The following is a 26738-nucleotide window of genomic DNA, read 5'->3' on the forward strand; positions in this document are numbered from 1 at the left end:
GTCCTGTCCTGTACTATCTTGTTCTGTCTCGTGCTGTTCTGTCCAGTTCTTACTGTTTTACGAATCAAACGCACACTAAGAAACAAATCACTGTCTCAAGATCATCCCTATGAACAGAGTATAGAGCTCTATCCACAACCACTTGTGAGCTTATATGGATTTTATTCTTGTTGCAAGATCTGAACATAAACAGTACAAGGCCACCAATACTCTATTGTGATAATCAAAGTGTCTTGCATATAGCCTCTAACCCAGTTTTTCATGAGAGAGAACTAAACATCTTGAGATTGATTGTCACTTAGTGAGGGAGAAGCTACAACAAGGGATTCTCAGGTTACTACCCATTCCATCACAAGAATAATTAACAGATTTTCTTACTAAAGCTTTATCAACTTCAAAGTTCAATAATCTTGTGTCCAAGCTTGGCTTCATAGATATTTACCAAGCTCGGCTTGATAGATATTTACCAAGCTCCAGCTTGTGGAAGGCTGTTGAGAATTGAAGAAAATGAAGATAAAAACTAGGAAACTATTATTTAGTCTATTAGTTTTTAACTCACTGCATAAGTGTGATTAAGTGTGCTAGTAGACACAGTAGTTAATATACAGCACCTATGTAGTTTAAATAGTTCACTTGTTATCTCTTTCTATTCAAGTGTAATAACAATTTCTTCACTTCAATAATATTTTTCTCACAATTCTGTTATGAATTATGTTACTTCTTCTACTCTTAACAATTATGAATTAAAAGTAAGCTCAATTCAACCTAATACATAACATACGTCGCATATAAAAGGCAATTAAAACATTTTCTTTTATGAAAACATATAATTCAACAAATTCATTTACTTTTCAATATTTCTGAATAAAAATAGGATTCATATTTCAATAAATCATTAAATCAGTTCGGATGTTTTTAAATATATCTTGACCAAAAGGTTGGCCAGACAGACCTTTGATTGATAAGTTGGGCATGATAGATATCTATATGCACCCTACAAACTTGATGAGGGGTGTTGAAAAATACACAAATATTTAATTTTTTGTTTTATTATTTCTAGACTATTCTAGACATTTGTATTATTTTCTTTGTAACTATTTTCTCCTTAATTCAAAGAGAGAATTAATTATATTATCTTTATTTAAATCAGCTTTGGGTTGAAGAATAAAATATATAACATTATTTTCTACATTGTGATTTTTTTTTCAAAGTATATATTTTATGCTATAAATTTATATATTCGGTGCCCGTGCCCCCAATATTGAAAATTCTTAGCTTCGTCACAGCACCGCTGAGGGGCTATGTGCCACTATGAGTTCTTAGATTGAGAAGGGTGAATATGCCGAAGTCATTTACTTGCCAAATCTGATCCAACTCTCTATATTCAAACTTAAATCGTTAGTTGCCCGTGCCCAACTAAATGGACTCGAGTAATACCCAAACTTAATGTAGGAGAAGAGACACCCACAAAGAAAAGACAATTCATCCATATAACACTAAATCCTAAATAAACTCTAATTAACCTCAAGTTAATACCTTTAAAATCGAATTTTTTTACGAATTTACCCCAAAACAAGTCTAACATAATTTATTTTTTTGTGTTAACATGCAATTTTAACAACCTTACAATATATTGACGACTTTGACCAAAAGTTTTATTAGATATTTTTTCTTTTGGTTTACAATAGAGTTAATGGGAATCAAACTTACAACCTCATGTATTCTATCCATACTCCTCACTGCTAGACTAAATCTAGCGGCTCCCTCTGGTTATAAGTTTGATCAGATCAATTTACTTATTCAAAAAGGGAGCTTCTATGGTGCATTCCAGCTTTGGAATGTATGGGTGCATTCCAAAATTTTAACCAATAGAATTCAATTTAATTGCCACATCAACTAAGGTCCATGGTGAGTCTCTTTTTTCTTAATAAACTTTTATTTATTGCATATGAGTCCTCCATCAAATTAAAAATACAAATCAAAAACATTTTTAATTTCAATTTAAAATCATAAATCATTTACAATAAAATTGAACAAATTATTATTTTTAACATTATTATTTGAACAAATTAAAATTGAGAGTGAAAACCCTAAATCCCAAATTCCCACTTGTTCTCCATTTTGTTCATCCTTCTTCGTCCTTCTTCTTCTTCGATTGTTCATCCTTCTTCGACCTTATCCTTCTTCGATTGTTCATCCCTTCTTCTCCTTCTTCGATTGTTCATCCCTTCTTCTTCTTCGTCTTAATCTTCGTCATCCATCGTCTTATGCCTCTCTCAGACTTTGTTTTCATTCGTTTCATTTCATTGATATCCAAGTAAAGCATTATCGATTTTTCACCCAATGTCGTATCTGTGTTCCTGGTTGTTTGTAATTCGCCAAAAACTAAAGCATAATTCGTATCTGTGTTCACCCAAAAACTATTTTCAGTGCAAGATTGTTCTATTGTTCAAAGCATCGTAGTGTACTTCACAGGTAATTGTTCGTATATATATTTTAGCCTCTGAAATTATCGATTTAGGGTTTACAACGTTAATTGAAGTTGATTCAAATTGTTACCCTCAAACGATCGAATTGGGGATTAGGGTTGCATTTTTAATTGAAGTTGCTTTGAATTCTTACTGCATAAACCATCCATTTGGAATTGGGGATTTGGTTTTGTATTTATCAAATTGTTAAATTCTGCTTGTCAATTTTATTTGAATTCATTTGATTTTTGAATGTATATGTTGATACTGTTACTTATGGGTTGGGAATTATGGTTTCATTTGAATTGGGGATTACGATTTGTAAGTCATTTTAATTGTGAAATTAGACTGGTATGATTCATAGGAATAATAAGTATGCTATTGTGAATTTGACTGTGATATTAGTGTGATATTCCTGAATTATTGCATCAATTATTGTTCATATATACTGCAGTTAAGTAATGGATGACAATATATTCACTCTGATCCCAATTGAGGAATACTGTGTTATCAAAATCTTATAATTATGAATTTGATGTCATTTGAGTTGGGGATTAGGGTTGAAATTAGACTGGGATGTTATTCACACTTAATTAGTGTGCTTATGTTAATTTGAATGTGATATTAGTGTGCTATTCTGATATTAGTGTTCATATCTCCTGCAGTTAAATAATGGATGGTAATATATCCACTCTGATCCCAGTTAAGGAATCCTGTGTTTAAGAGGTTTGAACTGGAAAACAGACAATGTAGAAGAGCTTGAAGGGTAAACAAATCAAGCTTTATAATGTTAAGTTTATAGTTAGTGATATGTATTTGAGTTGAATAAGCACTAGTTAATGATATGAAGTCAGTGCTATATTTTAGCTAATGCCCAGTGTTACATTAAACTGTAGTACAGTAACAATTTTCAAATTGAATATTGTAATCTTTTTTACTTGAGTAAAACATGGTACATTAACTTTTGGAGGCTGTTCAATGTACCTTAATTTTTGATAAGCTATGATTTATGCAATGTAATGAGAAAGATGAAATTTTTTAAACAATTCCAATTAACTTTTAAAGGTTGCTCCAAGCTTAAGTTAACTATTCATAATGTATTATTCATGTCATGTAATGAGAAACATGCAACTTTTGTAATCTGCTCAATGTACATTAACTGATCACACAAGTCCAATTAAAGGTTGTTGAATGTACATGATGTGAAAGATGTATAAGTTTTGTAAGTTATCATGAGAAAGGCGTAACTTTAATAAGTTTTGGTAACTTAAACGAAGATTATCCAACTTTTATTGAACAATGTTGTGTAATTTTGGACAATAACATTTTTGATATTGATTATCCAATTTTTAAATAGTTTTGATTAAATACATGAAAATGTCTATTTCCAATACCAAATTTTGTTACAATGCTAAATGTATGTTTGTTAGGTGATAATTACAGAAACTTAAGTTTTATTGCAATTTGAAACAGGTTACATGAATATGCATTCAACATGGTGATTAGACTTGAAGTCAAAAATGTTAAGAAGGAGAATGTGATTCATATCAATTATACATAGACATAGAACTAAGAGGTATGTTCCCAACATATATATATATATAATGTTTTGAAAATTGTATGAAACAAACAAATAAATCAAAATAGTTATGTCATGTATTTAAGTAAAACATATAGCATGAAATTGGATAATAGCATGAGATACCTACAGCTTAAGACAAACATATAATAAATCCTAAAACCGAATAAACCACAATATCCACCAGAATAGAACACTGTCAACTAAATTCACCAGAATATCCAAAATAAAACTTCAAACCGAATAAAACAGAATATCCAAAATATAAGACCACCATATTGTGCAAAATACAAACCCACTGGTTAAGGTAACAGTACCAAAAATAAAAACAGAAAATAAACCAAAATATCCAAAATAAAATTTCAAACTTCAGACATCAACCAAAGCTTCCATCCCATAGTGTAAGAACCAAACTTCAAACTTCAGACATCAACCAAAGCCTTCCTTTTCTTGTGCATATCATCCCAATATTGAGCAGACTTTGACAACAGTGATTGTAACAACACATTATTAGAGGAATGACAAAGATATAGAGCAAGCTTCATCCTTGTGGCAGTGGCAACCTACATATAATGAAACAAACAGTGGATGAATTAGAAATTTACTTTTTTTTGAACAAGGAATTAGAAATTTACTTAGATGGGATATGTTTTACAAATAATTATGACATTAATTCAACTTACAGTTATGCCTCCGTAGTTACTATTGAATGGACATTCAATCATCCATTTAGCAACCCACACTCCACAATCATTCCTATGATTATTGATAAAACTGCATTAGTATCACACTAATATGTAGTTTAAGTAAAATCATTAATAGAGATAGGGGTTAAGAATACTTACGATCCAGGTCGCTGATGCGGGAGGCACGTAGGTTCAATCTTGGTGAAGTTTGTGATTAGGTTATCATGACCAATTAGATTAGCAACATTAACAAAACAAGGAAGAAGCAGGATTTCCTCAAGCTTGACAATCTGCCACAATAGTAAATATAAAATTTGAATTAAAAAAGCAAAAAATAAATTTGAATGTAAAACAAAGTATAGATCACATGCATACCAATCTAATAATTGAATGACGCCTAGGATGATATCTTTCATCTGAAGGTAAAGAGTCCAACCAATAAACTTTTCTTTCAGAAAAATCAACAACCACCAAAAACCAATGTGCTCCCTCATCATTCATAGGAATAAAAATCTGTAGTTATAGAAATCATATTACCCATTAGAACAGATTTTTCAAGTCTGAATCAACCAAACATGTGTTGCTACACACTAAGCAGATTTTATAGGAAACTCACCTTTGAAACTATAGAGTTTGGTGGCATGTACTTGTCTTGAAATTTGCTCCTGATATAATCAGCCTTGTATTTGTTATCCAGAGCATATTGCTTAAAAAGTAATGTAGTTTAAGTCAGTATTTATTACTCAACTAATGTAAATGTAAATGTAACATAATTCAGTGTTGGTCATGTAATTACCGCAAAATACGTAGGCAAATACCAAACAGATTTATGTTTTCCTAACGAATCTATTAGCCAATTGCTTCGTGCAACAACCAGATTGATTATCTGTATAGCCAAATGAAAACAATGTTAGATCAAATTTTAATTCACTTTCACCTTGTATAGCCAAAAAATTTACAATGTTAGATCAAAATATAACCTCTTGGTCCACATTACACCTAGGCATCAACGACTTAATTGCTTTTCTGTCCCCATAAACATCTGTTGAAGTTTTAATCAGAACCTCATCACTGCAACAGGTAGATTTATGAATTGTTAGTTGAATTCAAATTAAATAGACTAAATAAATGGTTTAGCAAGATATATTAAAAACACATACTCATGTTTATGCTCGTTGTCGCTCATAAAGATGTATGCAATGGTGTAAGAGCAAATATCATTCAGATTCATGGTTGGTAGTGGCCTAAATTTCACAGGCATCCACTGTAATAAAAAATATGTGAAACAAAGATTCTTATTAGTACTAAATGAAAGTTATGTATTAGGTTTAAAAATAGCAATATAGTACCACTTACTTCAGGAATAGGAACTCCGGTATCGAAAAATTCATATCCCATCGAACTCTTTGGATGGTAGTTTATTTGAAAATCATTGTCATCCTGCTCTTCTGGCTGACAGAACAGAATTTTGTTAATCTTCTTATATTGCTTAGATTCAAGCATTGCAGTCCACTCCTTGATTTCCTTCAGTCTCGGCGGTGCCGAAGTTGATCCCAAGTTGTCACACAGTTTTTTCTTGCATGCCCTTCTCTCTGTGGCAGGGTATTGTTTTTTTATCGCCTTATCTTTTGGTTGCTTAGGGGTTGATGCTGTTGAATCACAATCTGCAGAATCTTCCTGGTCATTCCAGCCTTGGGTGGTAGTGTGGTGACTATTCAAACCATATAAACAAAATAAAATAAAATTATTTATTGTTATATACAAGGATTAAATCATATAATATGAAGTAACTGACATATAAAATATGGAATTATTAACTAAAACAGTGAAAGCTAAGATTATTTAGGGATTTCCAGTTAGAGTTATTTGCAAATAATTTGGAACAACAAAACCTACTCAAAAATTGAACTTCACAGATAACTTTACATACACATTTGTTGAATATCATATAAAATAACACACACTCACACATGTTTTGAAATTCACGATAGATTCAAAAACACATGCACATACAACTCCAAAGACTGTTTGTTTATTAATGTTGAATGCACTTGTCATATAAAGGGTTTACATTCAGCATAGATTCATATAGCTTAAACAAATATGACTGCTCATGAAACAAAAATCATAATTTTGTTGAAGGATCTTTCATTAGAAATTTGTTGAATCAATAAGAAACTTTCTTTATGAATGTTGATAGCATTTTTCATGTGTGTACACAATAAGAAATACCTGGATGATATGTAAATAATCTCATGTTTGATGTTCTTTTGTGTAGTCTCAGAATACTGCTCACTGACTTGTGTAGAGTTGATTTGCTGGTGAGTTTTGATTTTCTCAGTTGTAATGTTCTCAGTTGTAGTAGTGTTTTCGTATTCTTTTCCCCTCTTACTGTTACTGGTTTTTCCTTTGCTTTCTGGCATGGTGCGTTTTTTGGTTGGACTTGGTGCATCTGGTTTTTCCATGGTGTTCTTTTTGCTGGATGATGAAGATGTTTGTGTTTGGATGTTGGACGGTTTGTGTGTTTAGTTGAGTGTGGAGTAATGGTACTTAGGGTAGCTTAGGTTAATTGAAAGGTTTTGGAGGGTTTGATGTGCTTTGGTCTTGGAAGTTGCATCTAGTCTATACTTTAGTTGTAATTATTAGCATGTTGGCTAGAAGGCCAAGCATCAACTAATATTTGGTGTGCTCAATGTTTCTCAATGTTTTTTTTTTTGTTTTTTTATGACAATGTGTATTTCCTCAATGTTTTGGAAATGCAGAAACGAACCAAATATAAACAATGTAAATTGCCTTCTTTGTTATTTAAGTTGAATATTATACTTCTTTTTTTATCCTAATTTGAATATTATACTTTTTGTCTTTAAAATTCCAAATCATGAATCACTCAAAAATCTGAATTAGTGTTAACTAATCAAGCATTTTTTTTAAAAAATTCGTAAGTTTTTTTTACTTATTTATACAACTTTTTTTTTTGAATCAATTTATTTATAAAACGTAAAGTCTCAGAATTAGTGCTAACCTTTTTTTTTTTTTTTCTTTTTCATATTTGGTTACGCAAATTTGATTATTAGTCCCAAAGAAATTAGGTATATAGATAACAATTTAGCCACACAATTCATAAGACCAAAATAACCATTATATTACAAGTTCAATAACTTGGATTACAAGTTATCAATTGTCAATAATTAAACAACCACAACTTAAACAAGCACAACACAACAACTGCTTACACAAATTAAAAACAAGCAAAACACAAGTTCTTAAACAAATTAAAAATAGATACATAGATAGGTTTTAGAACAACCCCTTCATGACCAACCATCTTCAAAATAACATTTGGTGCCCCTCATTAGTCCAACTTCGTAACCCATATCAAATGGCAATCATAGATATTGCGCATGCTGAATAGTAGACGATCTCCAACTTCAAATCCATGGATGCCAACACACTCACTCCAACCGCTCGATATCCTAACCACGAACGGATCCTGTTGGTACTCCAAGTCGCACAGTTGCTTTTCAAGATTGGCACCAATAATAAACACTCGATCCAGCATTGTGTCCCACAAATACTCTCCCATATCTTTCGGTAATGTCTACATAGAGTGAAATTTAATAGTAAATTTAATAAAAAACAAAACTATGAGTAAATTTAATAAAAAACAAGCAGATTTAACATAAATATAACTAAAATTTAACATTTAGAGACGAACCAAAACAGGAACCACTTTAGGATCCTCTGTGATGGTAAGCTTGAAGGAAACAGCTTTTCGGAGACATCTACTTTTTGTGTGCCATGTAGGGAATCTTGAAGGATCAGTTCTGTCCATGTTAGGAATGATCTGGAATTGATTTGTTCCTAAATATTTGAAGAAAATTTCGTGATGACCTTCGAACTTGTAGTGCTCCCTTATTGTCATCCAACCATCTGTGATTCTGGGGATTTCATCTCCATCTTCATCATCATCATCATTGTCGAATGTGACTCTTAGTTGAAGACCATCCTTATCATACAGGTGCCAAATGTTTCCCAATTCACTTTTGTAGTCTTCACAGAATTGCGGTTCAATCTCACCAAAAACCTAACGTTTCACATTCAGTCAAAATCAATCAGATCTGAAAATCTATACCGCAATAAATTGTTTATAGATCTAAACCTACTAAGCCAGAAAACATTACCACTGAATCAAAACCAAACGTTCATGCTCTGTTTCTAATAGCAATTTTTTCATGCTCTGTTTCTAATCGCATTTTTTGCTCTGTTATTTGGTTTTTTCATATCAATGTTTTCTTTTAAAAATATCAAAATAAGTGGAATATACTAAGCGAAACTACATATAACCAAATCTATACCGCATTATATTGTTTATAGATCTAAACCTGCTAAACCAGGAAGCATTTTTTTAAATCCTTTTCCAAAGATGCATGCTCTGTTTCTCTTCGCACTTTTTGATATGTTTCTTATCACTATTTGCATTTAAAAATATCAAAATAAAAAATAGCAATATGTGATTATTGTGAACTCAAACACATAGCAAGATTATACGTAAATATAACTGAATCATTCCTTCATTGAAGAAGACATAATCAACAAAGAAATTATTTTTGACTATTTTTCCCATGAAACCACAAAGCAACAAAGAAAGTTGAAACTTTACCTCGCCTTCAACATGAACCGTAGTGAAATAATCAATCACTGGTTTCGAAGAAGTTCACCAAGAGTCTCCGCCATGTTCGTTGCAAGTGAACTATGGAGATTTTCGTTGGAATAGGAATGGTGTTTTTTTTTTTCGAAGAATAGGAATGGTGTTTTTTTTTGACAAAATAGGAATGATGTTTAAACCAAATGAAATGGTGTATTTGTTGGTAGATGAAAAGCAATTTTGTTTATTAATGCTTCTTCACTTACCAAAGCTTACATCGATAAGACTAATGAATTAATTTGGACAAGTAATTGCATCAACTTTGATTGGAAACGGTGAGACTACACAGTGGTAATCGTTTCAATGGAAGTGGTATCGTTTGGTTGGAGTTAAATGATATACACTCATTTCGTGATGCATCATCATATCAACACCGTCCGATGGATTTTGATGGTTGCGATTACCCAACATATAAACTGACTACAACCATACCTAACCGTCAGATCCATGTTCTTGCATCCTAATGGAAACCGGACCAAACATGTGCAGGCTATGTAAAACTTGAATGTAGCAGATATAGAAAAAGATTAAATTTTAGATTAAATTTAAATTTTAAATTTTATAAATTAAAAGAAATTTAATTATTGCACAATTTTAGATTCAATTTTAACGAAAAATACATTAAACTAATAAAAAAATAGTTTGGTTTTTTTTAAAAAAAAATTAAAAATCAATTATAAAGGAGAAAATAAAAAGAAGTTTAGTAGGAGTTAAACCGGACCAAGCACCTAAGTCTAAGGTTAGGGTTGTCGGTTCCTAATAGATAACCGAAGTTTAGTACTAGTTAAATTTTGAATAATAAATAATTACTCATTTAAAATTTAAAAGTCACCGATATATGTTAGTTAGGTCAAACGATAAGGCGAGTAGTCCAATATCGAAACCGGACCAATCACCTAAGTCTAAGGTTAGGGTTGTCGGTTCCTAATAGATAACCGAAGTTTAGTACTAGTTAAAATTCGAATATTCAATTAATTACTCATTTAAAATTTAAAAGTCACCGATATATGTTAGTTAGGTCAAACGATAAGGCTAGTAGTCCAATATCGAAACCGGACCAAGCACCTAAGTCTAATGTTAGGGTTGTCGGTTCCTAATAGATAACCGAAGTTTAGTACGAGTTAAATTTCGAATATTCAATTAATTACTCATTTAAAATTTAAAAGTCACCGATATATGTTAGTTAGGTCAAACGATAAGGCGAGTAGTCCAATATCGAAACCGGACCAATCACCTAAGTCTAAGGTTAGGGTTGTCGTTTCCTAATAGATAACCGAAGTTTAGTACTAGTTAAATTTCGAATATTCAATTAATTACTCATTTAAAATTTAAAAGTCACCGATATATGTTAGTTAGGTCAAACGATAAGGCTAGTAGTCCAATATCGAAACCGGACCAATCACCTAAGTCTAAGGTTAGGGTTGTCGGTTCCTAATAGATAACCGAAGTTTAGTACTAGTTAAAATTCGAATATTCAATTAATTACTCATTTAAAATTTAAAAGTCACCGATATATGTTAGTTAGGTCAAACGATAAGGCTAGTAGTCCAATATCGAAACCGGACCAAGCACCTAAGTCTAATGTTAGGGTTGTCGGTTCCTAATAGATAACCGAAGTTTAGTACGAGTTAAATTTCGAATATTCAATTAATTACTCATTTAAAATTTAAAAGTCACCGATATATGTTAGTTAGGTCAAACGATAAGGCGAGTAGTCCAATATCGAAACCGGACCAAGCACCTAAGTCTAAGGTTAGGGTTGTCGGTTCCTAATAGATAACCGAAGTTTAGTACTAGTTAAATTTCGAATAATAAATAATTACTCATTTAAAATTTAAAAGTCACTGATATATGTTAGTTAGGTCAAACGATAAGGCGAGTAGTCCAATATCGAAACCGGACCAAGCACCTACGTCTAAGGTTAGGGTTGTCGTTTCCTAATAGATAACCGAAGTTTAGTACGAGTTAAATTTTGAATATTCAATTAATTACTCATTTAAAATTTAAAAGTCACCGATATATGTTAGTTAGGTCAAACGATAAGGCTAGTAGTCCAATATCGAAACCGGACCAAGCACCTAAGTCTAAGGTTAGGGTTGTCGGTTCCTAATAGATAACCGAAGTTTAGTACGAGTTAAATTTCGAATATTCAATTAATTACTCATTTAAAATTTAAAAGTCACCGATATATGTTAGTTAGGTCAAACGATAAGGCTAGTAGTCCAATATCGAAACCGGACCAAGCACCTAAGTCTAATGTTAGGGTTGTCGGTTCCTAATAGATAACCGAAGTTTAGTACGAGTTAAATTTCGAATATTCAATTAATTACTCATTTAAAATTTAAAAGTCACCGATATATGTTAGTTAGGTCAAACGATAAGGCGAGTAGTCCAATATCGAAACCGGACCAATCACCTAAGTCTAAGGTTAGGGTTGTCGTTTCCTAATAGATAACCGAAGTTTAGTACTAGTTAAATTTCGAATATTCAATTAATTACTCATTTAAAATTTAAAAGTCACCGATATATGTTAGTTAGGTCAAACGATAAGGCTAGTAGTCCAATATCGAAACCGGACCAAGCACCTAAGTCTAATGTTAGGGTTGTCGGTTCCTAATAGATAACCGAAGTTTAGTACGAGTTAAATTTCGAATATTCAATTAATTACTCATTTAAAATTTAAAAGTCACCGATATATGTTAGTTAGGTCAAACGATAAGGCTAGTAGTCCAATATCGAAACCGGACCAAGCACCTAAGTCTAAGGTTAGGGTTGTCGGTTCCTAATAGATAACCGAAGTTTAGTACGAGTTAAATTTCGAATATTCAATTAATTACTCATTTAAAATTTAAAAGTCACCGATATATGTTAGTTAGGTCAAACGATAAGGCGAGTAGTCCAATATCGAAACCGGACCAATCACCTAAGTCTAAGGTTAGGGTTGTCGGTTCCTAATAGATAACCGAAGTTTAGTACTAGTTAAATTTCGATAGACTTTTACCTGGGATTATGTTCCGATTCATCCAAACTTACCGTAAACCCTTATATCTTAAAAAAAAAAAAATTCCTTCCAATTGTCCTAAATAAAAATAATGAAATTTAAAAAAATAAAAAATAATAATGTGTACGCGCGTGTAAACCAAATTGTTGTTTGGATGGAACGGATATATGCGTGGAGAGCTGTTACTATCTCGTTTTCCAACATAAAACTCTCTGCATATTCTCCTTCTCATCATTAACACTACAAAACTCTTACACACAGTTCCATCCTTTCCAATCCAAACTTGAAAAATGACAAAATCGAAGAGAGCAAGGGCTTCATCGTCGAAACCCAGGTTAGATTTTTATTCCTTTTAGTCAAAAAACGCATGTTTTTTTCTCAGGTTGTGTTGTTGTTCGAAGCGTATTGATTTCTTCTTCTTCGCATGTCTTCAATCGTTCGTTGTTGTTCATCATCGCCGTTTCCATTGTTGTTTTTGTCGTTTTGATTCAGGTTTATTGTTCGTTTTTGACTGTTGATACTATTTTTTTGTTTTAAAAAACATTACAAATTCTATTATTGATCTATAACAATCATTTGTTAAAAAGGGAAAAAAGTGTTGATCGTTGTTGGATCTGTAATAACAAAGAAAAAAGATTGCATTTTTTAAAACTTTTGTTAGTAGTGAAACAAAATTAGTCTAGTCACTGTAAGTTGATGTTTCTTTTTTAAAAAAAAAATTATGTATAGTCATTGTAAAGTTGCTTAGATGGTGATTGCATTTTGATTTGGTGTATTTTTTTATTTTTTTAAATCCTTTTCCAAAATAGTACATAACCTGTATTCTGGGGTAATGAAATAGGAGCAAAATGCATAAGGTTGCCGAAATCAACAAAGATATTGAAACAATCTACATCAGCTCAGACGAGGAAGAAGAGGTTCAGCTGGTTGAGGAGTTTTTATGTGGATGGGGCTGGTCGAAGGAGGTTACCGCGGCCATTGGGAATTGGAGGAAGCCTCAAACATTGGTTAGTTTAGCTATTATGTATTTATTTTCGTTATTAAAGTACAATTGTGTTGTTAATAGTATTGGTGCAAAATGTTGTTGATTATAACTGAATATTGCAAATGTGTACAGCATGTCCCATCCTGGATTGTTCAAGAAGCGTTGCATGATAAGACTCGTATTATTTTGGACTCGGCCGACAATGGATGTACTTATCCATGTAGTATTACAAGGCCGCCTGAAAGAGGGATGTTTGTGAGATATATTGTAGATGGGTGGTACTCTTATTTGGAAGACATGAAGCCAAGGATTGGAGATAAGCTGCACTTCATGGTATCGAAATCTATGAAGCGCTTGATGGTGAAGTTGACCCGTCGCGAAAATCGTCGTTGACTGTCCGCATCCTCTTGCTATGTCCTAATGCTCTGACCTTTAGTTATGGTGGTATCATTTTGCATTAAGTAACGTTGTCCGACTTGATGTCGGTTGTATGTCTTGTTTTTTGGCTTGTCTATGGTTTTGTTAACTGTTACGTACAATCTCCTGCCGTTGAACAATTATCAATATATTATGGTATTTCTATTAATATAAGGGAGTTTTCCTTAATATAATATGACATCAATATATTATCGAATCCGGGTCACGAAGTCCGGCCTAATAATTTCGCTTAATGAAATAACGAATTTCTTTGTTAACGTCGCAAAATTCATTTTGCTTTGTTTTATTAACCAAAAGCACGAAAAGTGTTAAAATGAGGTGAGTTACAAATTCAAATAAACGGTTACGCATCAAATAAACAAAAACTCATTTTAACGCATCAAATAAATGGTTCAAAAATTAAAATTTTACTGCATTTATTTTGGGAGTAGAAAAGAAACAAAAACTCATTTATTTTGGGAGTTGCGTGTAAATAGCATTCAAAATTGTTGCTACTAACTAGGAAGATTATTAAAAGTTTAGTACCGATATATGCTAGTTAGGTCAAAAGATAAGGCTAGTAGTCCTTCATCGAAACCGGAACAAGCACTTAAGTCTAAGTTTAGGGATGTCGGTTCCTAATTGAAACCGAAGTTTAGTACGAGTTAAATTTTGAATAATAATTAATTAAACTCGTGCATTATTATTGATAGACTTACCGTCAACCCTTACATCTTAAAAAAAAAAAGTTACTTCCAATTGTCCTAAATAAAAATAATAAAATTTTAAAAATTAAAAATAAAAATGTTAGTGGTATCTTCGCGTGTAATTCAATCACAGCCATTGGTCCATATGGGAAGGACGTGATTTAGCTTACCCCAACAAATCTGAACTATTGATTTCAATCGTACGGACGATTCGTTTACTCCTTTTAGGCACGGTCTGCATTAAATTATGCTCCCAACTAATCCAGGCCTTTATAACTCCAGGTGTAATACGAAAGACTCACTTCTTCTATTACCAAAACCCTAAATTCCCAAATTTTCCTCACCTGATTTACACCATCACCTTCAACCTCCGTTTGTTTGAGTTAATAATTCAGCAATGTCTTCCTCATCTGTTGCAAACTCCGTGCCAGTCCAAATCCCAGAATGTGGCTGTAGAAAACCAATGAGGATGTACGTATCAAACTCAAACGAAAATCCCAAAAGGAGGTTTTGGAAATGTGCAGCTGCTGGGGTAGGTTTCATTGCAAAATCATTTTATACAACTTACGTTTTATTTTTATTTATTAATAATTTGCATTCTGTTTAGATTGATTTTTGGTTAAAAAAGGTTCTGATGATTGAAATTTCATTTCAATGGTGTCTGTTGTTGGATTCATTCATAGACTGGCAGAAGTTGTAATCTTTTCGATTGGGATGACCTAATTGAAGGCCACCCCCCCTATGTTCGTCCAAATGTTCCTCAAAGAGAACCTGAACCCAGAAATGGTGTGGGTTACCACGATTCAGACATAAATGGTGGATCAAAAAGATGTGGATGCAACTGCTCAGATATGTTAGGGAATGTGGTTGAAATGGTTAAAGAAATTCAACACAAAAAGGGAGAGAAGATGAAGATGAAACTAGACAATGAGAGGAAGACATCCAAGATGTTTAGAAACTTGCTGGTTTTTTCCTGGATTTTGTTCTATGTATATTTGAAAATGTTTGCTTAATTAAGTTAATTTCTATTTTACATGTTTTGTGTGATGTTTTATTGTAATTTCTAAATTTTTAAGATATGATCAATTGATGAATTTAATATTTAAATTTTTTTAAGGTTGCTTTGTTAAAACAACTTTTAAATGAACATAGGGATAAGATTGTTTAGTGGAGTGAATATAGGCATAAGTCATAGGATGTTGCGTGATTATAGGTGTATGGAGTGATTATAGCATGTTTCAACTTCCAAAACTGACTAATATTGAGAAAGTAGTCCTATTTATTGAGCATCAGTAACAACATTAACATTTTTTTTTTTTTTTAAAAAAAATCAGACACAAAAGTAGACATATTCAAGGGCAACTCATATGTTATGTTGCATACGTGCGAGTACCGTACTACAAAGTACCAGGCGCATACCCACATGAAGAAATAAAAAATGATTTCTATGAGGGTATGTACTAGCGGAATATCGTATGCGTACCGGTACCGGTATCCGGACTACGCTACGGTACTAATATGATTAAATGATACAAACCTTAGAATTTTGCTTAAATGATACAAACCTTAAAATTTTGGAATAAACTCCCAAAACCTTACAATTTTATGAATTGTAATCCAAAACCTAATAAATCAAACACAAGACACATATATGTCATTCCAAAATAAGTTGATAACCACATAAGTGATTGCAAAATGCGGTCCGGCTACTACTAAAAGTAGCAATTGTTACACTTAAACCAAAAACATAAAAACATAACATAATATACATCACAGCAGGAGATAAAAACATTAATCTATTAGAACTCATTCAGTCATTAAACACTAAACATAATACATCCAGAAAACAGAACATCATTCAACGGGTGCGATCTTTGCGGATTAAGTTAACATCCATAACATTTGGAGGGTTTTCCACAGCAAAAATCAGCAGGTCACCAACTTTAGGCTTGTGATCATTCAGATAATCATACCAACCAGTAGCAATATATCTCTCATGCTTGCCTCGTCCCGGATTCAAAATAGCACATTTATAGATACGGTTGGTCTGTCGAGATCGCAGCTTAATCTCAGACTTTGCCTGCAGACAAACCTCCACAACCCGAGCTGGAAGATGCTGGACGAAATTTGAAAAAAAAAATTAGGACAACAATGTTATTAATAAACTTAAGACAAATAAATTTTAAACTAATCAAATCACCAATACTCACCAGTGTTTGTTTGTTCTTCAAGTTTTGAATAGCTCGGGTAACCGGAGATACCCATTCACAACAACTATTACCACTGCCCTGAACCGCAGCACTCTTGCCCTGAACCGAAGCATTCATTCCCTGTACTGCAGCACTCTTGCCCTGCATCCTTCCATTCCTAGTACCCTTAACCATTGGACCCTTGTCGTCATCACTCAAGCAAATAAGATCCTCAGGCTCAATTTTTACCCTTTTCAGGGATTGTTTCCTAATTCAGCATAAACAAATTTTGAATAAACATCATCTTTTATCATGTTTTAACCAAAAATAGTTAATTTAATCCTAACACATGTACATAGAAGACAACAAACTTAAATTTCTTTATTGAATCTAAGCAGCATTTTTCCTTATTCTAAGTTATTAAAAAAACATCATATGAAATCACCATTAACAGATATTTCATTAACTTGTTCATCCATCAAACAACAAGTTAAAAAAAAAATTACATATTCCTTTTTATATATAGAAATACTTTTTTATTCTTCGTAATACAAAAAAAAAAAAAAAACTAATAAAAACCGAAGTATCAAATCACCATTAACAGATATTTCATGAACATATTCACCCATCAAACAAAATTAAAAAAAAAACTAATTTTTGGGTAAAAGAATTCTTTTTTATTCTTCCGTAAACAAAAAAAAAAAAAACAAATTCAAACCCTAGACACATGTTAAACAACAACAACTACATGCATCAGAGAACACTTCGATCTCTCTGAACACGCAAACTAATTATAAGAGAATGCCAAACACATGCAACGAAAACGCCAATGTATGTTGCAAAGGGTGTACCTGTTTTGCGACGAAGACGCCATTGATAGTTGTCGAAAAACAAGCTTTGAATCGGAGATACGTTTGGGACGAAAACGAATCGATTTGAAGCAAAGTGGAAGTGAAGAGAGTGAAACGTTGTGTGGAAGGGGAAGAGAGAAATAGTAAAGTGGAGAAAGGCGTGACCTTTCGTAACCACGTGTGTTTGTATTTGTGGGAAATACAAAACTTTACACTGCTTATCAAATGGGCCTGGGCCTATTAGTTGGTGTATTCATTATAGCGGGGGTATTAATATAAACATGGCCCAATTAAGCAACCAATTAAGGTATTGTCGGTTCCTAATAGATAACCGAAGTTTAGTACGAGTTAAATTTCGAATATTCAATTAATTACTCATTTAAAATTTAAAAGTCACCGATATATGTTAGTTAGGTCAAACGATAAGGCGAGTAGTCCAATATCGAAACCGGACCAATCACCTAAGTCTAAGGTTAGGGTTGTCGGTTCCTAATAGATAACCGAAGTTTAGTACTAGTTAAATTTCGAATATTCAATTAATTACTCATTTAAAATTTAAAAGTCACCGATATATGTTAGTTAGGTCAAACGATAAGGCTAGTAGTCCAATATCGAAACCGGACCAAGCACCTAAGTCTAAGGTTAGGGTTGTCGGTTCCTAATAGATAACCGAAGTTTAGTACTAGTTAAATTTCGAATATTCAATTAATTACTCATTTAAAATTTAAAAGTCACCGATATATGTTAGTTAGGTCAAACGATAAGGCGAGTAGTCCAATATCGAAACCGGACCAAGCACCTAAGTCTAAGGTTAGGGTTGTCGGTTCCTAATAGATAACCGAAGTTTAGTACTAGTTAAATTTTGAATAATAAATAATTACTCATTTAAAATTTAAAAGTCACTGATATATGTTAGTTAGGTCAAACGATAAGGCGAGTAGTCCAATATCGAAACCGGACCAAGCACCTACGTCTAAGGTTAGGGTTGTCGTTTCCTAATAGATAACCGAAGTTTAGTACGAGTTAAATTTTGAATATTCAATTAATTACTCATTTAAAATTTAAAAGTCACCGATATATGTTAGTTAGGTCAAACGATAAGGCTAGTAGTCCAATATCGAAACCGGACCAAGCACCTAAGTCTAAGGTTAGGGTTGTCGTTTCCTAATAGATAACCGAAGTTTAGTACGAGTTAAATTTCGAATATTCAATTAATTACTCATTTAAAATTTAAAAGTCACCGATATATGTCTATTAATATAAAATAAATTTAAATATCAAATTAACTACAACTTTACAAATCATTCAAAATGAAATAATTAAAACATAAAATTGGAAATAATAATGTGAAAAAAGACACCAACAGGATTCGAACTCCTGCCAGGTCTTTCCATGTTAAACACCCTAACCACTGCACCAAATCAATTAATTTGTTATTCTTCCGCGCATCAAAATATAAATAACACAAATACTTAGATAGCCTGCTTCAACATATGCCTTGCTCTCTTTTTTTTTTTTTTTTCTCTTTAACAAATGGTTTCAGTAATAGTATTAACAAACATTATGTCCCAAAATTCAATCACAATTTAACAATACCTTAAAAAAAAATAATTTCTAGTTCAATTCTTTCCAAATCTCAATGTAAATGTACATTAAAAACAAAAAACTTAGTTTCAAAATATCATAAACATTACAGCCCAAATCTCAAATTCGATCACATAGTACATCCAACACATTTAATATATAAAACAAAACCTCATTGTTTACCATCAGCAGATTTCATCACCTGTTGTAACAGACCATAACACGAAGTTGAATTTGCACCAACATTCATTCCATACAGTTGGTATAGAGGTGGTACATGTGGTACAGAAGTTACATGTTGTGCAGGTGGAACATGTTGTCCAGATGGTACGTGCATCTGTTGCATAACCGGATGTAACATAGGAATCATATGTTGAAATCCATACATCGGAGTGAATTGCCCGGTCGCACTAGTAACATCAATATGTGTTGGTGTTGACACATTAGCGCCACGCTCTTTCAATTGCACCGAACATTTATTTCTCTTTTGCACAATACTTTCACAAAGGTCTTTCGGTAGCTCTGAACATTTCTTCTTTTTTGGTGCCACACTACTTTCGCAAAGGTCTTTCGGTTGCTCTACACATTTCTTCTTATTCTGTCGCACACTACTTTCACCAAGGTCAACCGGTAGCTCTGAATTTATGTCTTGCACACTACTTTCAGCGTTGCAACTTTTTTTTCTCTTTTTGTCCTGTTTATAACAATAAAAAAGAAATTTTACTACAAATATAAAACAATATAATTAATAAAACATATTATATGATTCGAAAGATAAACAATCAAGAATTATTAAAATTACCGAACAAGTCCTCGCATTATGAGTTGTACTCTTGCAATGAGTACAATGCCTGAGAGCTTTTGCGTCATTCTTTTTTTTCTTTGGAGCACCTTTACTCTGAACCGGGATAGGATCACCAACAACTGACTTTTGTGTTCCAATAGGATCCTCAACACTGCAATATTTTTTTTTTAAATTCATGAGGTCATCCATAATGTCACCATACACACCATTCTTTTTAGAAGCTTCTTTGCAAAATGATGTCAGAACAGAACAATATGCACCAAAACGGGCAAGCTCAATCACATCGGAATCAACTGGATCATTAACATCCACCATGTTCAAATAATCAATTTTAGCATCCTTGGTCCATCGCGACAATACCAAAGTGCTAGGAATGTGATCAACATGTTCTTCCTTCATCACATGAAAAATATGAGAACAAGGAAGTCCACGAGAATCAAACAACCTGCACGAACATTGGAATGTATCACCATCGTAAACAACTGTTCTTTCATACGCATCCCGACAATATTTAGTCAAAGTATAAAACTTTGTATCTCCAATTTCCTTTTTATGCTTAACAATCAATTCACCGGCCTTCATAATTTCTTCTTTCACTTCTTTGAAAATCTCCGCTGTATAGATTTTAGCGGCATTGCTCTCAATCAAACGTAGTTGAGTTGTCAACACAGGTTCTGAAAACTTTGACTTAAAATCTTCAACAAGTTCATTGTTTCTGTAGCCTCTTAGAGCCTGCTCAAAATTTTGCATAAATTCAAAGATGCATCCTTTCTTTCTGACATAACTCTTTATTATTGCATTGATTGCTTCACATTGGGACGTAGTTCTTATACGTCCAAAAAACTTATCCCGCAGGTATGCAGTTGCCCATAGTAACTTGTTCTCGTAGGTTTTGATAACCCACGGATGTCCTTCAACTCCATTTTCTTTAATCATCTCTGACCAATACTCTTCAAAATCATCCTTTGAAAAATTTGAGAACATGGCTTTTTTAAATCCCTTCAGAAAACCTGAATTCTTCACATTCTCACCTGCATTCTTATTCAAATGCCAGGCACATAACCGATGAGTCGAATCGGGGAAAACCTCTTTTATAGCCTCTCTCATAGCCCCATCTCCATCTGTCACCACAGCTTTTGGGCGTTTATTTTCCATACACTCCAAAAAACAATTCAACACCCACTTATACGTCTCCGTGGTTTCATCTGATACCAACGCAGCGCCAAAAATTATTGTTTGGGAATGGTGGTTACAACCTGAAAATATAACCAGCGGGAGGTTGTATTTGTTCCTCTTGTATGTTGTGTCAAATGCAACCACATCTCCAAAACAGAAGTAGTCAGATCTACTAGTCCCATCAGCCCAAAAAAGAGACTTCATCCGTCCATTGCTAGTGTCAGCAGCATATTCAGCATAGAGCATGGGATCAGTAGCTGACTTTGCATTAAGATAATGTAGCGATGCGGCAACATCACCATCTTTAACAATATCACGCATTTTTTTATCAAAATAATTATAAAGATCTTTCTTCGTAAACCCAACACCACCATATCCACCCTTCTGAGCAACCATGTACCCCATAATATGACAAGTTCTAATTCCACGTGACTGCATACCATCAACCTGAGCTCTATCTGCTTCGCTAATCTTACGATAAACCGGGTGTAAGTGCACAAACCTAGCTGATGTTAATTCATGGTTATGAGTCTCTTCAAACACAGACACTACAAATCTACCCTTATCGGCTTTGTATGTCACACGAAACCTAGCCGTGCATTTCGTACGTGTCAAACGTCGGTGCTCTCTTTTCCTATCTAACCTAGATATGTGTCTCTTATCTCGTAAACCTTGTCTACTGCATACAAAAAGCTTGTTTGTTATTATTTTACTACCATCAGGCCCTATTTTTTTCTTATCATCACTTTTCCTAACGGAAAAACCTTTACATTTACCGTATTGATAATAAAATTCATAAGCTTCGTCAACACTACCAAAATCCATACCACGAATTTCATCAGCAGTCATAGAATTAATACGTACCGCTCTTTCACCTATAGATGCTTCATCAGCAAAATCATGGTCATTGCCATCATCATCATCATCATCATCATCATCATCACCATCATCATGGTGGTCACCATGATCATCGCCATCATCTGACCTATCATGCCCACTGGATGCCGAATAGCTGGAATTCTCATCATCAGATGTATGACTATCAGTTGAACTAACTTCATTAGAATCAACATCTAGAGATTCATCAAATTTTACCATTGTTGTGAACCTAAAACACAACAATTGTCACCATCAATAACAATACCACCAAAATTCCTAAACAAAATGAAAGGTAACTAACACAACTGAAAATCAAATTTATACACACACAACTAATTTTATACAGAAAACAAATTAAAGCTAATTCCCAAATTGAAAATCAAATTAATTCTTAATAACTAATTACAAATAAAACTGCAATTCAATTTCAGCATGAACCCTAACTCCCAAACGAAATCAAACTGATTTTCTGCATAAACCCTAATTCCCAAATTGAAATCAAATTAATTCTTAATAACTATTACTGTTTCGTATTTACCTTAGCAACTGCACACGCAATCTTCTTTCACAAACTCGCCGTCGAATGGAGTTCCGTTCAAACTCAGGTGAAGGAAAACAATGAACTAGCAAAGTCTGTTCGTCCAGCAATGGCGACTGTTTTGGAGGTTAATGTTGTTGTTTACACTTTGTTGGGGATGAAAACAAGTTCAGGAAAACGAAACCAATGTTGGTGATGAAGACGATGAAGACGATGAAGTTCAGAAGAAGTAAAACAATGAACTTTGATTCAAAAATAATTACAACGATTATTTTGTCATGTTGTTGTTTTTTTATTTAATTTTAGTTTTAAATTTAGTTTTAATTTAGTTTTAATTAATTTACAAAATTAACAAAATATAATATTGGGGTAATTGTGTAAGTTTTAATATGTAAGGGACTTAGTTGAAATATTAAAAAATGGTAAGTTCCATGGTAAGTATCATACATAAAGGTTGTACCATATTATTCAAAGTTGGTCAACATTGCATCCTCATTGGCCAGTTTTAGAATGTACCAAAACATTCCAACTAAGGAATGTACCATAGAATAACGATGGCTCCCTATAGTTATAAGTTTGTCTGCGTTGGACTCTCCACCAGCTGTATTTTTATTTTTATCAATATATATTATTCAAGTTGGTACGTATAAACTGGTTGATGGCGGAATATGCATTTAATCAAGTCATATGAATTGCAAGGCCTGTACAAAATCAAATGTCATCTTAATTAGTTCCATAGACTTCCTACAAAATAACAACCTAAAAAATCTTCAATTTTTGGACGTACTGAATAACAACAAATGAATTTTCAAAAGCCATCTTAATTAGTTTCATAGATTTCTCACAAAATAACAACAAAAACTTCAATCTTTGGACGTACTGAATAAGTTATACTATACTAATTTTGAACGTTTCCTTCACGTAGCTTATAAGCAGCTAGATATGACTAGTATGCATAAATATTTAATGGAGACTGACTAATTAACATTCCCTTAAGCATATCATATGGCTATCATCTCATGTGTTTTTACCAAACAAAAAAATGGTTAGAAACCAATTCAACAACGTACATATAAGTATAACCATTAATTTCCCTTGAGTGATTGACGGGGCTAAAAGTCTTTGGTTATTTGAGGACCTCTTTGCAATTTATAAAAAATAATATAGTACTAGCATTGGCTTCTTCTTATGCATATAAATATGGAAAAGGAGATGCAATAAAATATGTCAGAGTTTGCATGCTTGATTTATATTTTGGTATAATATTCATCAAAGCATACATTCTTTAAAAGAAACTCTTTTGATCATGTCTATCATTTTTATGCTTCTTGGTATATTGTCCATTGGACTAAAATTTACAGGTCCATGATCTCTTCCTTAATATTAGTATATATTATATACTTTGTATTGCATTATATAGATTTTAATTATTTCTTTTGCATTATATATTTTAATATGTTTAAAAGGACTAAATCAATGTCAAATTAAAGATTACAATAATGTTTATTAGTTGGTTCATTAGTGATTGACGCTGAACTTGGTAGGGAGGATCGCAGTTCGATCTCCCGCAACTGCGTTCACTTGATGTCGGAACTGATCCCGAACCAGATTAGGCGGTCCAACGGGCCGAATATTGTTGATGAAAAAAGAGAGCAATATATACATATTAAAATCAATTATACACCTATAAAACCAATTATGCATGCACCCCTGAAAACAAACACAAGCTTAAAATGAAATTCAATGTTCAATTTGCTAACAAATCCCCCTATAAGAAACTAACACTAAAATTTGTGGTTCACTATTATCATTATGCAGGTGTGGAATCCGTAGGAGTTTGCTATGGAGTGAATGGCAATAATCTACCATCAAGGCAAGAAGTTGTGGATTTATATAAATCAAATGGCATTAACCAAATGCGCATATACTACCCAGATGAACAAGCCCTCCAAGCCCTAAGAGGTTCCAACATAGAATTGATTCTTGATGTTGCTAAGGACACTCTTTCTTCTCTAACAAATGCCAATGAAGCCACAAATTGGGTTACCAAATATGTCACACCCTATGCACAAGATGTAAAAATCAAATACATCACTGTTGGAAATGAAATTCACCCTAGTGACAATGAGGCCCAATCCATTCTCCCTGCCTTAAATAACATTCAAAATGCAATTTCATCAGCCAATTTACAAGACCAAATCAAGGTGTCAATAGCAATTGACATGACTTTGATTGGTAAATCATATCCTCCTAGTGATGGTGTTTTTAGTGACCAAGCAAAATCATATATTCAACCAATAATTGACTTCCTTGTGAGCAATGGAGCACCACTTCTTGCTAATGTGTATCCATATTTTGCTTATATTGGTGATAAACAAAGCATTCCTCTTGACTATGCTCTTTTTAAGCAACAAGGAAACAATGATGTTGGGTACCAAAATCTCTTTGATGCACAATTAGATTCGGTATATGCCGCTCTTGAGAAAGTAGGAGGTTCGAATGTGAAGATAATTGTGTCTGAGAGTGGGTGGCCATCCGCGGGTGAAGATAGCGCCACAACTGACAATGCTAAAACATATTTGTCTAATTTGATCAATCATGTTAAGAGTGGAAATGGGACTCCGAAGAGGCCCGGTACAATTGAGACTTACTTGTTTGCCATGTTTGATGAAAATCAGAAGAATGGTGCAGCAACTGAACAACATTTTGGTCTCTTCAATCCTGACAAATCATCTAAATATCAAATAAGTTTCAATTGAATAAATTGGTAATTTAAAAAAAAATATATATATAGCTAAATATAATTTACTAGGTAAGAATAATTGTGCTAGCATGTGGACATGTTGTTGTTGCTGTTGTTGTTGTTGTTGTTGTTGTTGTTGTTGTTGTTTGCTGGTTCCTATTTATACAATGAATTGAATAAAAAGAAAGAAGATCATCTCTTATATTGTTAATACCCTGTTTCTATCTCAGTAGAAAATGTCAAAATTGAAATCTCATGTCAAAGATGATGTTGATAAATATATACATGATTGGCTATTATATATTTTGCTTTCAAGTCTCAATTTTGAGACTTAAAGTGAAATTTAAATTGAGACCTTTTTTTTACTAATAAATTTAGACTTTTAAAAACTAAAAATACACACTTGAGACTCTTCTTGATTCTGTTTCTTTCTGAAGTTGTTCTTCTTGAAGTTTGACTCAATGTTTTAAAAACCGGACCGGACCGGCCGGTCCGACCGGTTCGCCCGTGAACCGGTGCCCTCAGTGGTCCGAACGACTAGCCAGAACCGCTAGTCAGTAGAACCGGGAAAAAACCGGTGTGAACCGGTATAAACTGGTGAGAACCGGGAAAACCGGTGAACCGGGAAAATCGGCCGGTTTTCTCTTTGTTTAAAAAAAAACTGAATTATTTTTCAAAAAAACATTGAAACGCGTGAAACTTAAAAAGCATTGATTTTTAATTTTTCAGATTCCAGTTCTCTAACATCAGTTAAAAAAACAAACTGTTTTTTATTTTTATTATACAGATATTTGCATTTGTAATCCTAGATCTTGTAATAGTAAAGATGAAGATGAGGTTCAATTGTCTACTAGTAATTGATATTTGATTGCATATTCGACCGTCAATGAAGCTATTTTTGCACGAGCTTTGTTTTGCTGTGCAGATTATGTTGTTGTGCTTGATATTGAGGCGGCGATGATGAATTAAATAAGAAGAAATTTTGTGACATAATTGATAATATTGGAAAGGCAAGGATGAGATTGAGAAGAAACAAAATAAAATAATACAAGGAATATCTAAGGAAGGAAGAAGAAAATTGTGAAAAGAAATAGAAAGAAGGAAGTAAGCAAGAATAAAAAGTTTGGCATATATTCACTAAGGTGAAAAGTTGTGCGGCTGTGTTGTTTGAAATTAGGGTTAGAAGAAGCTTACAATTTGTTTATGAGTATTATATATATTGAAAAGTTTGGGCTCTAAGAGTATTCAATATATTGGGCTCAATGTATATTGGGTTGTGATACAATTTTCACTCATATACCTTTTTTTCAAAAATACTCTTATATACTTAAAAAAAAAATATTTATTTATTTATTAATTATCCGGTTCAATCGGTTCAATAACGGTCCAACCGGTTGAACCGGTTGAACCATGAACTGAAAGTCT

At 33.0% G+C, this 26738-nt stretch overlaps 2 protein-coding genes and 1 long non-coding RNA gene across 3 annotated transcripts; 2 read left to right on the forward strand and 1 right to left on the reverse strand.

Annotated features, from left to right (window-relative positions):
- Positions 1-1804: 1804 nt before the first annotated feature.
- LOC123917649 lies at positions 1805-7522 on the forward strand. The gene is made up of 5 exons (XR_006812511.1): positions 1805-1908; positions 3134-3234; positions 3942-4044; positions 7012-7054; positions 7225-7522. It is a non-coding gene; the product is annotated as an uncharacterized LOC123917649 (long non-coding RNA).
- Positions 7523-19289: 11767 nt separating this feature from the next.
- Positions 19290-22650, reverse strand: LOC123917650 (protein FAR1-RELATED SEQUENCE 5-like). Its single transcript, XM_045969421.1, has 3 exons — positions 22571-22650; positions 19975-22261; positions 19290-19866 (listed from the first exon to the last, which is right to left on the reverse strand). The coding sequence occupies exons 2-3, from the start codon at positions 22249-22251 to the stop codon at positions 19345-19347; spliced, it is 2799 nt and encodes a 932-aa protein (XP_045825377.1). The 5' UTR covers positions 22252-22261; positions 22571-22650; the 3' UTR covers positions 19290-19344.
- Positions 22651-23569: 919 nt separating this feature from the next.
- LOC123917651 (glucan endo-1,3-beta-glucosidase-like) lies at positions 23570-25524 on the forward strand. Its single transcript, XM_045969422.1, has 2 exons — positions 23570-23931; positions 24389-25524. The coding sequence occupies exons 1-2, from the start codon at positions 23877-23879 to the stop codon at positions 25327-25329; spliced, it is 996 nt and encodes a 331-aa protein (XP_045825378.1). The 5' UTR covers positions 23570-23876; the 3' UTR covers positions 25330-25524.
- The last annotated feature ends 1214 nt before the right edge of the window (positions 25525-26738 follow it).

This window comes from Trifolium pratense, linkage group LG3 (assembly GCF_020283565.1).
Source record: "Trifolium pratense cultivar HEN17-A07 linkage group LG3, ARS_RC_1.1, whole genome shotgun sequence".
Classification (NCBI taxonomy): Eukaryota; Viridiplantae; Streptophyta; class Magnoliopsida; order Fabales; family Fabaceae; genus Trifolium; species Trifolium pratense.